The 15,218-nt window shown below is 53.5% G+C and overlaps 7 protein-coding genes across 7 annotated transcripts; 5 read left to right on the forward strand and 2 right to left on the reverse strand.

Annotated features, from left to right (window-relative positions):
- Positions 1 to 107: 107 nt before the first annotated feature.
- Positions 108 to 1,735, forward strand: PFLUO_LOCUS3133 (uncharacterized protein; the record flags this gene model as incomplete). The annotated part of the gene is made up of 3 exons (XM_073780348.1): positions 108 to 167; positions 221 to 1,008; positions 1,087 to 1,735. The coding sequence occupies 3 exons, from the start codon at positions 108 to 110 to the stop codon at positions 1,733 to 1,735; spliced, it is 1,497 nt and encodes a 498-aa protein (XP_073637211.1).
- Positions 1,736 to 2,397: 662 nt separating this feature from the next.
- Positions 2,398 to 3,674, forward strand: PFLUO_LOCUS3134 (uncharacterized protein; the record flags this gene model as incomplete). The annotated part of the gene is made up of 3 exons (XM_073780349.1): positions 2,398 to 2,454; positions 2,507 to 3,380; positions 3,436 to 3,674. 3 exons carry the CDS (start codon positions 2,398 to 2,400, stop codon positions 3,672 to 3,674), a joined length of 1,170 nt encoding a protein of 389 aa, XP_073637212.1.
- A 498-nt stretch (positions 3,675 to 4,172) lies between these two features.
- PFLUO_LOCUS3135 (uncharacterized protein) lies at positions 4,173 to 6,308 on the reverse strand (the record flags this gene model as incomplete). The annotated part of the gene is made up of 7 exons (XM_073780350.1): positions 4,173 to 4,289; positions 4,355 to 4,727; positions 4,777 to 4,925; positions 4,984 to 5,517; positions 5,567 to 5,612; positions 5,676 to 6,121; positions 6,192 to 6,308. 7 exons carry the CDS (start codon positions 6,306 to 6,308, stop codon positions 4,173 to 4,175), a joined length of 1,782 nt encoding a protein of 593 aa, XP_073637213.1.
- A 533-nt stretch (positions 6,309 to 6,841) lies between these two features.
- PFLUO_LOCUS3136 (uncharacterized protein) lies at positions 6,842 to 7,699 on the forward strand (the record flags this gene model as incomplete). The annotated part of the gene is made up of 3 exons (XM_073780351.1): positions 6,842 to 6,929; positions 6,982 to 7,422; positions 7,488 to 7,699. 3 exons carry the CDS (start codon positions 6,842 to 6,844, stop codon positions 7,697 to 7,699), a joined length of 741 nt encoding a protein of 246 aa, XP_073637214.1.
- Positions 7,700 to 8,025: 326 nt separating this feature from the next.
- On the forward strand, positions 8,026 to 8,975 carry PFLUO_LOCUS3137 (uncharacterized protein; the record flags this gene model as incomplete). The annotated part of the gene is made up of 3 exons (XM_073780352.1): positions 8,026 to 8,302; positions 8,378 to 8,514; positions 8,574 to 8,975. The coding sequence occupies 3 exons, from the start codon at positions 8,026 to 8,028 to the stop codon at positions 8,973 to 8,975; spliced, it is 816 nt and encodes a 271-aa protein (XP_073637215.1).
- Positions 8,976 to 9,628: 653 nt separating this feature from the next.
- On the forward strand, positions 9,629 to 11,396 carry PFLUO_LOCUS3138 (uncharacterized protein; the record flags this gene model as incomplete). The annotated part of the gene is made up of 6 exons (XM_073780353.1): positions 9,629 to 9,901; positions 9,963 to 10,062; positions 10,124 to 10,320; positions 10,377 to 10,435; positions 10,489 to 10,701; positions 10,754 to 11,396. 6 exons carry the CDS (start codon positions 9,629 to 9,631, stop codon positions 11,394 to 11,396), a joined length of 1,485 nt encoding a protein of 494 aa, XP_073637216.1.
- A 1,755-nt stretch (positions 11,397 to 13,151) lies between these two features.
- PFLUO_LOCUS3139 (uncharacterized protein) lies at positions 13,152 to 14,905 on the reverse strand (the record flags this gene model as incomplete). The annotated part of the gene is made up of 5 exons (XM_073780354.1): positions 13,152 to 13,416; positions 13,480 to 13,660; positions 13,718 to 13,923; positions 13,977 to 14,749; positions 14,807 to 14,905. 5 exons carry the CDS (start codon positions 14,903 to 14,905, stop codon positions 13,152 to 13,154), a joined length of 1,524 nt encoding a protein of 507 aa, XP_073637217.1.
- Between the last annotated feature and the right edge of the window lie 313 nt (positions 14,906 to 15,218).

Raw genomic sequence — 15,218 nt, forward strand, 5'->3', positions numbered from 1 at the left:
TCCTGAGGCGAAATAGCCGCCTCATCTGGTCTATAACTGCCTCACCTGTTTTTTCCTGCGTGACTATCCGACTACTCTCTTCCCGCCCCGCGAGCAGACACGATACAATGGCGCCTTCTGAGGTCAAGCTTACTGAGGCGGCTGAGGCTGGAAGCGCGTATGAAGTGGTATGTTCTCCTTGTTTATTCCATCTGGCTAATCGCTCGCTCATCTTGTCCAGTCATGGGAAGGCTTGGACGATGCCTGCAATCCGCGCAACTGGAGCACTGCGAAGAAATGGCGGAACGTGATTCTGATCAGCGTGCAGGCCACGCTGTCGCCCATGGCCTCCGTCATGCTGGCCGTGACCAGCATCGCCATCTCGCGCGAGTTTCATCTGACGGGCCCGTACGCCCCTAGTCTGCCCACCGCGCTGTTTGTCCTGGGCTTTGGGCTAGGCCCTCTGTTTTTGGCTCCCCTGTCCGAGCTGTACGGCCGGCGCATTATCTACCTGGCCTGCTTTGTCGCCTTCACTATCGGCAACATCCTCTGCGCGGTGGCGCCCAACATGGCCGCCCTGGCCGTCTTTCGCCTGGCCTGTGGCATGGCAGGATCGGCGGGCCCCAGCATCGGTGGCGGCACCATCCGGGACATGTTCACACCCGAGACCCGTGGCCGTGCCCAGTCGGTATACAGCTTTGGTCCCACGGGCGGGTCGGCTCTGGGGGGAGTAATCGGCGGGTTCATCCTGGCGGGCACCGGCCAGTGGCGGTGGGTAGCGTGGGTGATGGCCATTGCGTCCGGCATTACCTGCATCGTATCGGTCTTCTGCCTCCACGAGACGTTCCCGCCCTATCTACTGCGCAAGAAAGCGGCCAAGCTCCGGGCCGAGACGGGTAATGACGCCTACCGCAGCTCGTTCGATAGTCCGCTTGGCCATCGCCAGCTACTGGCACGCACCCTGACGCGGGCAGTCCACATGCTTATTACCGCGCCTGCGTGCACCGCCATGAGCCTCTATATGGCCTTGTAGGTTCTCTATCTCTCTCTCCCTGCCCTAAGCGTATCTTGTTATATCTTGTGATAGTACCACTTACCCGACTCCAGAATCTACGGAATCCTGTACCTCCACCTAGTCACCCTCCCGCTGCTGTACTCGTCCGAGCCCGTGTACGGCCTCCCCTCCTACCGCTGGCCCGCCGCCCTGACGGGGTTGTCGTATCTGGGTGTGGGAGTTGGTTCGTTCGTCGGAGTCCTCGTCTGCGCCCTGGCACTGAACCGGACCTATGTGCTGATGAAGGCGCGCGAGGCCGGGAAGAACCGGCCGACCGACAGCACGGGTCCCGAGTACCGCATGCCGCTGATGCAGGTGGGCGCCTGCATTGTGCCACTGGGACTGTTGATCTTCGCCTTCACCGCGCGCACCGATGTGCACTGGATCGTGCCGTTAATCGGGGCCACCGTCTTCTCTTCCGGCATGCTGATCACGTATATCTGTGTGACGACCTACCTGGTGGACTCGTTTGACCAGTACGCGGCCAGCGCACTGGCCGGGATGACGCTCACCCGCAGCGTCCTGGGCTGTGTGTTCAGTCTGATCGGCTTCCGTCTATACGAGTCGTTGGGCTACGAGTGGGGCACGCTGATGCTGGCCTTGCTCTGTGTCTTGATGATGCCGCTGCCGACCATCTTCTATTTTCTCGGCCCGCGATTCCGTCGCCTCGGGGGGTATGGCCTAGACCGGGAATCGGTGTGAGTGTATTTTTATATGTAGACCGTAACTATTTTTAGCATAGACCAATATATATGACTGCAGATTACCTATAGTACAGCAAGGGTAAATTGTTGAGGCTACAGAGCCCAAGCGGAAAGGCTAGAGAGAGAGTTTGGGAGACAGACAAGAGAGCATCGGCTGACGAAATTGGTTGAAACTAGCGGGAACCCTAAATGGAAACCAACCCTACCGTATATGGTCAGTGCTGGCTGACCCGTCCTGCAGCCACCAAGCCACCCCTGCCAATCTTCGGCCAGATCCGAGCCGAGCTGGTGGCTTGGCTTGGCAGGGACAAAAACCCTTGCTTATCAGACGCACTGTCAGAAGTCCCCGAGAATGTCCCGATCACAGATATGCTTTTGGAGCATCGTAGGGGTATGTTGGAGCTGAAGAGATTCGGATTGCAGTTGCACGGCGGTGTTTGAGCAAGCACATAAGCGAGGCTGAAGGTCTAGCCCTAGTCTAGATACCCTCATCACGACTGCGATGTTGAAGCCCCAACGGTCACTTCACTCGTGTTCTTAGAACTCCACGTAGGTAGTTATAAATAGTCGCGACGGTGCAATTCCCACATCAAGCCTATTAGGGTAATCAGAAGCACTGGATCTGAAACGAACCATCCCATTATTCTATACACAGACAGCATGGCGCCGCAAGCACAGAGACTCTCTCCTCTGAGTCTGAAGCAGACTCTGCCGTTGGTAAGTCAACTCCACCTGGACTGAAGCGGTCCTGGGCTCTAACGAATGGAAGAACGACGCAGTTGCTCGCTCGGTGGACCAAGGCCGCGATGCTATCCAGCGTGCGCTGCAGACTACCATCCCGACAACGCGAACGTCCATGCCACCGCATCCCGGGCTCCTGGTCATTGTCGGACCCTGCAGCGTGCATGACCCAGCTGCGGCACTGGAATACGCGCGCCATCTTGCCGCTGCGGCGGAGAGGTATCGCGGAGAGCTGCTGATCGCGATGCGGGTCTACATCGAGAAGCCCCGGACGACCGTCGGCTGGAAGGGCCTCGTCCACCACCCGGACCTGGCACAGGGGGCGGCGTCGGATCTGAACCGGGGCCTGTTCGCCTCGCGCCAGATCATGCTGCAGGTTGCCGAGCTGGGCCTGCCGGTCGTCACGGAGGTCCTGAGCCCCCTCGTGCTGCCGTTCGTTCAGGACGTGCTGGCCTGCGGTGTCATCGGCGCCAGAACCACGGAGAGCCAGCCGCACCGCGAGCTAGTCAGCGATGTGCCCATGCCGATGGGATTCAAAAACGGCACGGACGGTTCGCTAGGCGTGGCCCTGGACGCCATGAAAGCCGCCGCCCAGCCCCATACGCTGGTATCTGTGGACGACGAGGGTTACCTCGTTGAACATTTCAGCGCCGGCAACCACAACACGTTCACGGTTCTTCGCGGCGGCAAGAGCGGTCCCAACTTCAGCCCGGAGCACATTCTCCAGGCAGAGGCTGCTATGTTCCAGGCAGGCCAGCCAGTCCGCCTCGTCGTGGACTGCAGCCACGGCAACTCGATGAAGGACTATCGCAAGCAGCCCGCTGTGGCGGCCAGCGTTGCCAAGCAGGTCGCTGCGGGGGCTCCCATCGCGGGCGTGATGCTCGAAAGTAACATCTACGCTGGTACGTGCCTGTTGCAGCCTGTCGGAGTTCAATCTTACTGATTAATGATTATCAGGCCGACAGGATATTCCCGCCGATGGACTGGCCGGCCTCCAGTACGGCGTCAGTGTCACAGACGGATGCATTAGCTGGAAGGAGACCGAGCTTGTTCTGGACGAGCTGGCAGCCGCCGTGCGCATGCGGCAGGCTGTGTTGCCCAAGCCGGTGGCCCTGCACAGCCGACGGCGGTCGTCCGTGCAGCAGTCCATGGAGAAGCTGCGGCCCAATATTTCTATCCTGGAGTTTTCGGGATGAGGGTGTTCGATGATTATTAGATGATGAGATGATGAGATGATTGCGAGGAGATTTTGGCGTTCAAGCTGCCTGCGTTACCAGACTGTAATCCGAGGTGCTATTCGATAGACTAGACATACACTGTTTCCACTGTCGGTGCATTGGTTCTTGTTATAGTACGTAGTGGATATACGTCGCTAGGGATCTATGGATTCTTTGTATATTTATGGTAGAATCTGTGTAAAAGACAAGGGTATAAGTCTACTGTCGCTTGTCTCATCATCGAACAGAAGTGACTAGCTCCAGCTATTTCTCAGCTGATAATGTCTACGGTTAAGGCCATCATTCAAGGCTTGACCATATTGTAGAACTCTATCAGGAGAACAAGGTCCATTATAAATGAATTTATTGGCAACGCTGCCGTCTATCACAGGGCCAGCAACTATACATTCGAAGAAAATAAATCCGCAGCAAAAGTTGCCAGTTACAAGAAATCCTGGGAAAGAAATGCCCAATCATCTATACTCCCGAGTCAATCTCCGGCACCAAGTCCACCCCCTTGTAGTCGGCCCAGTCGCGACAGTTCTGGTAGACGCTGTGTGGGATCTCCATGTTCAGGATCTTTTCCGGATGTTCCTGTTCATGGTCAGCACTGGGATTGATCGGTCTGGGTAATTAGAAGATGAAAGATAAACACCAACCAAGACATTAACATAGAGCCCTGCGCTGACATGCCACGCCAGATGGCAATGCAACGGCCACACCCCCGGGTTGTCCGTGACAAACTCCATCACCATGTAACCGGGCCCCTTAACGGGGTCGCCCGGCTGCAGGATGAACGTATCCCGCCGCATCGGATTCTTCAGATTGGCGACGCCGTCCCACTCGCCCACGCCCTCGGCCACGATCCAGAAGTTGTGCCCGTGCAAGTGCATCGGGTGCTGGCTGCGGTTTGTGAAGCTGTAGTTGTACAGAATGATCCGCACGGAGCTGTTGCTGCCGAAGTTGTAGACCAGCCAGTCGGGGTTGGGGTATGAGGTGTTGCCCGCTTTAGCGAGGAGAAGGACGGGGTGTCTGTTCCCCGTCAGCAAGTAACATGTTATGCAAGGACCGGCCGACTTACTCGTAGTTTGCGCGGAAGGTCTCGTTGTTGACGTACCACAGGAGGTTCCCGGTCTCGTTCGCCAGGAACTGGATGTCCATCTGCTGCGTCACGGCCGGTGTGGCCGGCGGGTCCATGGGATATACCGGAGTCGTCAAGTTAAGCGGGACCTGTCCATCTTGCGTCAGTCTACGTGGGCAGTTGAGATAGAGGGAGAAGGAGACGGACATCACCACAATGCGAGTCATCGTAGGGCGTTGCGGTTGTGTTGGGCAGCTGGGTCACGTCCGCATCCTCATAGTAGATGGCCGCTTTCGCATGGGGCTGGTAGCTGACGGCACAATTGGCGCTCACGTCGGAGCGCATCCATACCGCGTCCGTCGACTCACCCGTGGCGTGGACGAGCACATCGGCGCGCTGGCCGATGCCGATGCTCAAGACGTCCGTCTCGTACGGCACAATCGGCACGAAGTCGCTGGCAATCACCGTCAGACGCATGCCGTCGATGGTGAACCGCTGGAATCCCTGGCTGCTGACGTTCATGATCCGCAGGCGGTACGTCTTGCCCTTGGTGAAGCGGAACTGCGAGTAGGTCGCATCACGCGAACAGGTGAGGTTTTTCTCGGCGATGCTGGGATTGTTGCAGTCGTACGGCGTCCGACCGTTGATCAGGTTGTTGTCCGAGTAGGCCTGGGTGGTCGGCGCCGGCAGGCCCACCACGCTCTCCACCACCTCGAGGTAATTGGCATGATACCAGTCGAACTAGATCAATCAGTATCAGTCCGTGTTGTTAGACCGTCAACCAACGTACCAGCAAGACCGGACCCAAGTCCACGTCGTAAGGCACATGTTGCGGCCTACGTGAAAGTTAACTAGACTGGCCCGCCAGAAGGAAGTACAGAGGGCCTAATCAAACTCACCCGTACACAATGAGTGCGCCGAAGATGCCCCCCGAGTACTGGGCCCCGTAATGCGAGTGCCAGAACGTGGAGCCATACGCATCGGCCCGGAACGTGTAGGTGAACGACGAGCCCGGGGCGATGGGACACTGCACGGTGGAGGGAACCCCGTCCATCCACTGTGTGCCGATCATGCGGAGCCCATGCCAGTGGATCGTGGTCCCCTCCGCGGGATCGACGATGTGGTTAGCGACGGTAACTTCGATGGTGTCCCCCCAGTTGGCCTCGATGGTCGGGCCCGGAAACTGCCCGTTGACCAGCAGCACCGGCCGATCGACGCCATCCGGTGCAATCGTGCCTCGTGCAACCGAAAAATGGTACCGCCGCACCACCCCGGTGTAGGGGATCTCATTCGGGTTGACCTGCTGGGCCGTCTGGTTGTTCCAGGGATTAGGTGCAGTGGACCCCTATGAGGAAGGACGGTCAGGTATGTCGCCATGCACGCATGCGCCCTCTCAGGGAAGACAGCTAGCTTACTGGATGGTTGAGGTACAGGGGCAGCGTGGGAGCATCCAGGGTGCCCAGGCTAGACAACTGCCCGGCCACCTGCGTGACCAGGACTGCAGCTGCTACGATCGGTCGGAGGATTGCCATCTTTCCCGTGCATGCATGGCCATCTTGGCGTCCTCCTCCCGGTATATATATCGATTCCACGTGGATGCCATGCCAGAGCTGCGACGAGGTCGCCTCGTATTGCCATCATCCTCCGAGCAGCGACGGCTGAGTTCGGAGCTGTACTTTTTTTGCGCCGTCTCACCCCGCCCCTGTTCCAACGCATCTAGACCGGATCGGTTCCGTGGTGACCAGGGTCTGCATCGAGCTGCGGTGTTAGTGCTTATACCCGAAACGATCGCCAGGGCACAAGCAAAGAAACAGCTTAGACCAAAGATCCCGGAGATATTTTGGTCTGAATCAATCAATAAATGCGCCGGTGAGATTCTAGTGCTCGAACTGCCTTCCTCAGCCTAGTCCCTTCATTTATCCGGCGGCATCTGGTCTCTCGTCGTCTCTTCTGCTATTCCGACACCAGCTCAGCTTCTTTTTGATTTATTTTTTTGCTCTTGTTCAGTCGGCTGCTACCGTCTAGCTTTCCTCCTCCTATCAATCAAAGTCTTCTCACTGCCAAGATGACCTCAGCCAGCCTCTCTCGCTGCTGCACCCTCGGCTCCCTGCACGAAGGGGAGGCCACCGGCGAAATCAAGGACATTGGCAGCAGTAAGTCCTCTCGCCATGAGATCATGAAGCGTTGCCCGCTGACCACACACAGTCTCGACCTACTTCGCCTACCCGGCCGACAAGTCCACGGAGAACGCCATCCTGATTCTCACAGATGTCCTCGGCCACCGCTTCATCAACGTACAGCTGCTTGCGGATCAGTTCGCAGCGGCCGGCTACTTCGTCGTGATCCCGGACCTTTTCGCAGGCGACACGGTGCCTCTGAACCGGCCCGAGGGCTTCCAAATCATGGACTGGGTGAAGAATCACCTGCCCGTGCACACGGAGCCTATCATCGACGCCGTCTTGAAGGAGATGCGCGAGAACCTGGGTTGCAAGCGCATCGGTGGCATCGGCTACTGCTACGGCGGCAAATACGTCTGCCGGTACCTGAAGTCGGGTAAGTTCGAGGCCGGCTTCGCGGCCCATCCCACCATGATGGAGGCCGACGAGCTGCGCGGCGTGGAGCGTCCATTCAGCATCGCGGCTGCAGGTATGTCGCTTCCTACCATTTCCCTCAAACTGTTGTGTAGGATTGAGATTGACGCGCTGGGGCAGTCCGTGACTTTGTCTTCACGACGGAGAAGCGCCACGAGAGCGAAGCGATCCTGGACAAGCTGGAGATCCCCTACCAGATCAACTTGTTCTCGGACGTCGAACACGGCTTCTCGGTGCGGTGCGATCTGTCGAAGCCCCGACAGAAATATGCCAAGGAGCAAGCCTTTACCCAGGCCGTGGCCTGGTTCGATGAATACGTCAAGAAGTATTAAACGAGATAGTGTTGCCGATAATCCAGCATTTTGGCTGTAGTGTTGCTAGTGGATAGGCCTGGTGTTGTAGATCAAAATGAACAACAACTTCTTCGGTCCAAAGTAGGAATTACTGAACTATTTACTATACAACCGTGCTAGCATAACGGTCTGGTTAGGCGTGAGACTGTCTCAACTCAGATAACCTACTTAGGTACCCAAGTAAGTAACTGTAGGCAGGACAGCGACCGAAGAAATCTCGAGGGGTATAAGTAGGCGTGTGGAGCCCCGGTTTGCTCCCGCTGTCCGTCCTCCCCTCAGACTTGCCCCGTGCTCGATCTCCCACCATGAAAACTGCCTGGCAGCGCCTGATTCGCTTTGTGGCAACCGACGGCCGACTCCTGTATGGCGAGCCAATTCTTCCTCATCCCAACTTTGATCTGGGAGATACGGTGGAAGAGACCGGATTACAAGCGCAAGTGATCGTGGGCGACGATCTCTATGACACTACCGGGGCCACTCGAGTGACCGACGAGGTGGTGGTAGTGAAGAAGCTCCTGGGGCCATTGACTGCAAGAAATGTCCCCATAGTGAGATGCATTGGACTGAACTACTTGACACACAGTGAGAGCCATTTTATCTGCGTACCAAAACTATAAGAGGTATGGTTCAGGATGCTGATGGCCGCGATTTATCCAGTCAACGAGACCGGCCAGAGCCCTCCCCCGTATCCAACCATGTTCATCAAACCGTCCCATGCGGTCCACGATCACGGTCGGAATGTGGTCATCCCCAAGATCGCACAGGATGAACAAACCGACTACGAAGGAGAGCTGGTGCGAGTCCCCAATCGATGTACTGGAGAACTCACTGACTGACTCGGTCCCGGATGCAGTGCGTTGTCCTCGGCAAGGATGCCAAAGACGTCGCGGAGGAGAACGCCCTCGATTACGTGGCCGCCTACACGGTTGGGAACGACATCTCCGCGAGGAAGCTACAGCTACACGCCCACCTGGCTGGCCCCAAGCCCCAAGCCTGTTTTTCCAAAGGATTCGACACGTACGCGCCGCTAGGCCCGGCCCTGGTGGGATCAAGCATCATTTCCGATCCGTGCACTTTGGCACTGCAGACGCGGATCGATGGGGAGCTACGCCAGGAGGGCAACCTGAATGATCTGGCCTTCACAATTCCGTATTTGATCCACTACTTGTCGTCGGGGACAACGCTGGAGAAAGGCAGTGTGATAATGACCGGAACACCTGGAGGTGAGTCGCTCTTCGGAGGGAGATGGGTGTAAAACAGCCGATTCTGACGAACCAGGTGTGGGATGGCACCTCACGCCGCCGAGGGCTTTGGTGCCCGGGTCGAGAATGGAAATTTCTGTGACAAACATAGGGACGTTGAGGAATGGGGTTGAACACGCCGCGTAGAGTCTAGAATCTACACGTGTCGCAGAGTACCTGTCGTTTTCTTACATGGGGTTGGCTAGCTCGGCGATATCTGTACGTTCGCAATTAAGTTCGTGAGTACCCTATACTTTCTATCCGTTATATCGCTGCGACATGGTTGGGCAAACCCTGAGCCACCAAATGTGGGCGGAGAACGCCAAGTAAGACTGAGAACACCACTCGTATCGGCCTGGCGGCTGGCTAAAGCTAAAGCAATCTTTCGCCTGCACAGCTGCAGTAGATCCCAGTCAATCCTCCGTGAAAAAAAAGAAAAGAAAAAAAAAGTCGCCGGCATTAGCCGGTCTCTAGTCCGCCAACATGCAGGGGTAGTGTGGGCCACGGCGAGAAACTGGAAAATGCAAGCTCAGCTCACGACTCTATACCCTAGGTTCTGCAATTCACGTTCCATAGGGCTATGAAGCCCCAATGTGGAAAATGTATATTAGTTATCCTGCAGCTCTTCTTAGCATGATGATCCCCTCGCATACGGCCATATTCCAGCATGCAGAAAAACGAGGCCATTGCGGATGTCCACGTGGGAGAGGAAGCCCTAGCTGTCAAGGGGACTCATGGCTCTGACGAATCCAGTGTTCTAGTGGATCAAACGGCTGAGAGAAAACTGCTGTGGAAGATTGATCTGCTCATCCTCCCGATCCTATTCCTGTTCTATATGTTATCGTACCTGGACCGGATCAACATCGGCAATGCTCGGATCTCGGGAATGAACGAAGAGCTGCATTTGGACGTGGGAAACCGGTTCAACGTCGCCATCTTTGTGAGTACTCCTGAGCTGCAATGTGGAAAAGTAAAAACAAGCAGTTCACTGAGGCTCGTAGCTGTTCTACGTGCTATACATCCCTTTGGAGATACCGAGCAACATCTGGCTGAAGCATGCCCGGCCCTCCTTATATCTACCAGCATTGATGTTCTGTTGGGGTATGTACTCGGCAAAGAAAATGACTAATACCCGAAATTAGATCTTTGACAAGTGAATTAGGGATAATCACGATGTGCACCGGTTTCGTTCACTCGTATCAAGCTCTGTATGCGCTTCGTGTCCTGCTGGGTCTGTTCGAGGCCGGCCTCGTCCCAGGCGTGGTCTATGTGACATCCATGTATTACCGGCGATATGAATACCAGAAGCGACTGAGTTTGATGTTTGTAGCCACCTCGGTGGGAGGGGCCTTCGGTGGAGTACATGCATCCAAGTCTGTTTCCGAGAACCGAGTATTAACGCAGGACGGAATCAGCTGCTAGCCTATGCTATCGCCAATCTCAGTGGACAGCGTGGGTTCCTGGGATGGAGATGGTAAGGACCCTTCAATGACCATCATTCCCACAGTGAAGCGCTAACTCTGACAGGATCTTCATTATCGAGGGTGCCGTGACGGCCTTTATTGCCCTCCTGGCTCCCTTTATCATGGTAGACTGGCCGAACCAATGCCGCTTCTTCACCCCGGCCGAGAAAGACCTCATCCGGTTGAGGTTTGTCGATGACGGAGGGGAATTTCGCATGGACACCCTCAACCGCGATTCCCTACTCCGTATTCTGCTGGACTGGAAGATCTATCTAGGGTGCGTTCGAGAGTGAAATGATGTTCACCATCCGTGGCTAACTCTCTCCCAGATCTCTAACTTACATGGGCCTGACCACTAGCGGGCTAGCCATGTCCTTCTTCCTCCCCACCATCCTGAAGGAGTATGGGTGGGAGTCCACCGAGGCACAGGTGCACACCATCCCCGTGTATGCCTTCACTCTAGGTCTGACCCTGGTCATGTCCTGGGCCTCAGATCGACTACAACATCGCTACGGATTCCTCATATTCTGCTGCCTCATGGCCACCATTGGCTACGGAATGCTCTTGAACATGGAAAATCTTTCGCGCAATGCTCGATACGCGGCCTGCTTCCTGGTTGCAGGAGGGGGCATATGTTCGGGCCCCATCGCCATCGGATTCCTTTCCAATAATCTGGCCGGCCACTGGAAGCGTGCGGTGGGATCAGCCATGCAGGTTAGCTTCGCGGGCTTTGCCGGCATCATCGGATCGGTGATGTTCTTGCAACGGGAGGCTCCGTTCTATCGCACAGGGCTCCGAACGGGACTGGGTATGGCGTGGGTGTCGGGTGTGGCGGCCACCATTACAGCCGTTTGCGTTTGGAGGGAAAATCGGAAGCGGGATCGAGGCGAGCGAGACGAGCGTTTGGGATGGCCGGCAGAAGTGGTGAACAACTTGGGAGATGACCATCCCCATTTCCGATTTACTCTGTAAGGTTCAAGATCAGGGGGACGAGTGTGTCATCTGAATCGATCTTGCAAAGAGGTAGGCAGTGTTAAGTGAATCCAGGTGGCTGTTGCCAGAGTTCAATGATCTGCTCCAAAATATCAAATCAATGTTGGCAAAAGGTTTCCTACATCTATTCACACAATCGCCTAATATTCGTGATAGTTAGTCTATCGGCCTCTCAAATCACTCTTAGCATTATATTGTACAGCTTGGTTTATCCAATTTGATTAGGTTCGATCTTGCTGTAGCCGTAGATCAAGTCTCGACATAAATCTAGACGATTTTGTCAAAAATCTTCTACTACTAGACCAAAAAGCACTAAAGGTTCTTGACTAGCTAATACAAGTCATTTTTATATTTGACAGATTTGTATACAATTCAAGTTCGTTTAAGCTTTTCTTGGAAGAATGAATTTTTGATAGCCATGATTTTTATTAGGCTTGACAGGATCATAGATCCCGTTTGAGGCGGATCCATGTGATAAACTGACGTGGTCTTATGGCATAATACAAAATGCGGTGGGCAGAAATGAAGTTGTTGGGGCCGATCGAAGTTAGTCTCTTTTGGGCGGCGGTCGCTCATCGGGTTATCTATTGTCGAGAAAGACAATGTAAGGGTCATATCGAGGTAATATAGTCCTCCATGTTGCTGTCTGGGTATTTCCACTGTATTATTATCCTTCAATCTCTATCCCCACAAGTTCCATTTTTCTAGACAATCTACTCTGATATCCTAACTCTAGTGAACTTTCACGAAGCCTTGCAGCAGAACATTTACTAGAGAAATTCAGAGCGTGTGCTACAAAGATCACAAGATGGTTGAGCAGTACAGGAATTTCTGTCCGGCGAAACAATATGGCGAAGTTTCCGTGAATTACCAGGTTTATTACCGGCTTAAGTACAACGGAGATTTCGAAGGACTTATAGATGTCGGCACTCTTACTGGTGTCATTTTGGCTGAAACTAGCCTCCGCGAAACTGTTCAGCGGGAAGAGACTCTTATAAAAAGGTCCAGGACTATGCAAAAAGTGGAAAACACGGAAGATGGCAAAAAACAACTCCATCAATGGTGCGAGGAGCTAGAAGACCTTCGGAGGAAGCACAGTCGCCAGAGCCTAGAGCTCTATGAGATGGAATCTAGGCTTCCTGCGACGATATTAAAGCAAAACTATGATTCTCTGAGACAAAATCCGATATGGTATCTCAGGGAAGAGTTAGTTAAGGATTGTTCAGCGAGAAATGGTTGTTGCAGTCGGAGCTGTGGATGCTGTAAGACTCGTTATTCAACCGCTGAAAGAGGAAGAGGGATTGGTCACTGCACAGTTGAGTGCGGATGCTGTTCGATCAGTAGAGGATTTGATTACACTGTTCTAGAGAAGAAGGAGATTGCTGATCAGTTTACAAGGATGCTTTGGTTTAAGAAGCCGGGCTATCTTTTGCAGATAGCAGAGGGCTATTTTTGGGAGATTAAACCACAACTCACTCAGCACAAAAAGAAAAAATGACCTTGGTGGAAACGAATATTCCAAATGAATTAGCTGTACTAAAGATGCCTTGCTTCAACATTGGATTTGCTCGAAGTTGAACGTTCTGAAATATTTACTTGTAAATTTAACTTCCACAACGTCTAAAGAGAGATTAAAGGGTAAGGTAATCATTAGTGCCATGCTTCCCAGATATTCCGCTAAAAAATATCACAAACAGCCACCACAGACTAATGTAGTAGAAATCCCGTCCATATTTACACCTTCACAAGCTTATCAATAACAACGCCACCATCCTTAGTATCTCTCCCACCGCACCCGGAAAATGAATCATCGACAACGCCAGTAAGAATCTCCGTTCCCTCGAATCTAGCATTAATTTCTTCAAGCCTAAGTCCCTTTGTCTCAACGAACGTAAAGTATGCGATGATAAGAAAGACAAAGTCCCAGGCAGCATTGATGAAGTAGAATTTCCACTCTAGGTCTGCCATTGCGTATGCCATGGCAAAAGAAGCGAGGAGACTATAGAGATGCAGAATTAATACACTTTCCTTAACATGATGCGGATGTGGGAGATAGACATACCCAAATCCAGAATCCAGCATTCGGAAGATAGCAATACCAGCCGTACGCAGCTTGAATGGTGAGACTTCCATTGGGTATAGGCTTGTCATTGGAGTAACGGAGAATGCGTAGAAACCTTGAAAAAGGAAGATGACGGCAATAGTACCATAGATGCCGGAAGTGTTGGTGCTTGATCCGTAGCCTTAGTGATTAATATCAGTATTTAGCACGCGTAAAACCGCGGAAAAGACGAAAATACGTTTAATAAGACCGCCAATCAATAGCAGCGTGGAAACCATCCCGCTCACGCCGATTAACATCTGTACTCTGCGGCCAAGAATATCCAGCATAAAGCTACCCACGATTGCGACGGCAAAGGACCAACAATTGATGATGACCTGGACCTGAGTCTGGGTGACTGTGTCCGTGATGCCGGCCTGGGTGAGGATCTTCGTCAAGTAGAATCTATGATACTGTTACTAACAATATCTATGACTTGTTTGGATTGAGGCACTCACGAGATGATGAAATTACCGAACATGTTGATCATCGGACCAAAAGTGCACAGGATAATCAGTCTCCGCCTATTTCCCTTTGTCGAGATAATCTCCCTCCAGGGGTTACGCGGGTATTCCTCCGCCTCGCGAACGAGGGTATCTCTGATCTCGCGAAGCTGTTGACTGCCGTTCAGCACGTCCGTCTTGTTCTTTCCCTGCATGATAATCAAAACTTCAAGCGCCTCGTCGCTCCGTTGATGCGTGATCAACCAGCGAGGAGACTCGGGAACAAAAGGCAGGATAATAATAGCCAGTAGACTAGGGATAAACTGGAGGAGCGAAGGCAGCCGCCAGGCCCATGTGCTGTTGATGTTCTGACTGCCGTAGTTCACAACAGACGAGAATAAGCTTCCAACGTAATAGCATGAGAAGAAGAGACCGAGGACCCGAGCACGTCGTCTAGGAGGTAAAAGCTCGCCGAGCAAGGTTGGGGCCGCACCGTTGCTGATGGCAGAGCCGATCCCGACGATGATTCGGGCGACAACGAACATGCCAATGTTCTGCGAGGCACCCTGTAAGATTACGCCAATAATAGTAATGATCGAGGCGATAAGGATTGCACGACGACGACCAAAATGGTCGGGAATAGGTTGCATGAGAAAGGCACCGAGGATGCCTCCCATCCACACGGCTGCGTTGTTGAGACCCTCAGTTGCAGTTGTAAGGTGGAAATATTCGGAGTAAGATGGTAGAATGAGCAGGCCGTTCATGACGGACGAGTCGTATCCTAGAGTCTGATAGAAGTCAGCACTATCCAAGCATCCCAATTGCATGTATCAGGCGAAACTCACTGCCGAGTTGACGATGGTCACGGCAAGAAGCAGGGGCATGAGCACCCTGTGGTCCGCCGGGACCAATCGCGAGACGTGTTTACGCTCAAACTGGGCCATGGTTTGTTCTGTAGTTCTTTAACAAAGCAGTAATGACCATGATGCCACAAGCTGACTGGCCGCCGTCTGTCTTATATTGACGAATTTGTTCATGGTTGTTCAGCTTATCACTTTGGAACTGCCAGTCTCCATGATAATTCAGCGGCCTTATCAGGCTCGTGATTCGTTCCCGCTATTCCGGACTCGTATCAGGATCCAGAACCCCGGATACACTAAATGAACTAAAACTACCCCAACTCGGGCCAGCTCGGGTGAGCCGACCAGTAAACGAGACATCGTTACAGTAGGCTATTATGTAAAGCCGCCGTTCTTA

This window comes from Penicillium psychrofluorescens (genome assembly GCF_964197705.1).
Source record: "Penicillium psychrofluorescens genome assembly, chromosome: 2".
Taxonomy (NCBI): domain Eukaryota; kingdom Fungi; phylum Ascomycota; class Eurotiomycetes; order Eurotiales; family Aspergillaceae; genus Penicillium; species Penicillium psychrofluorescens.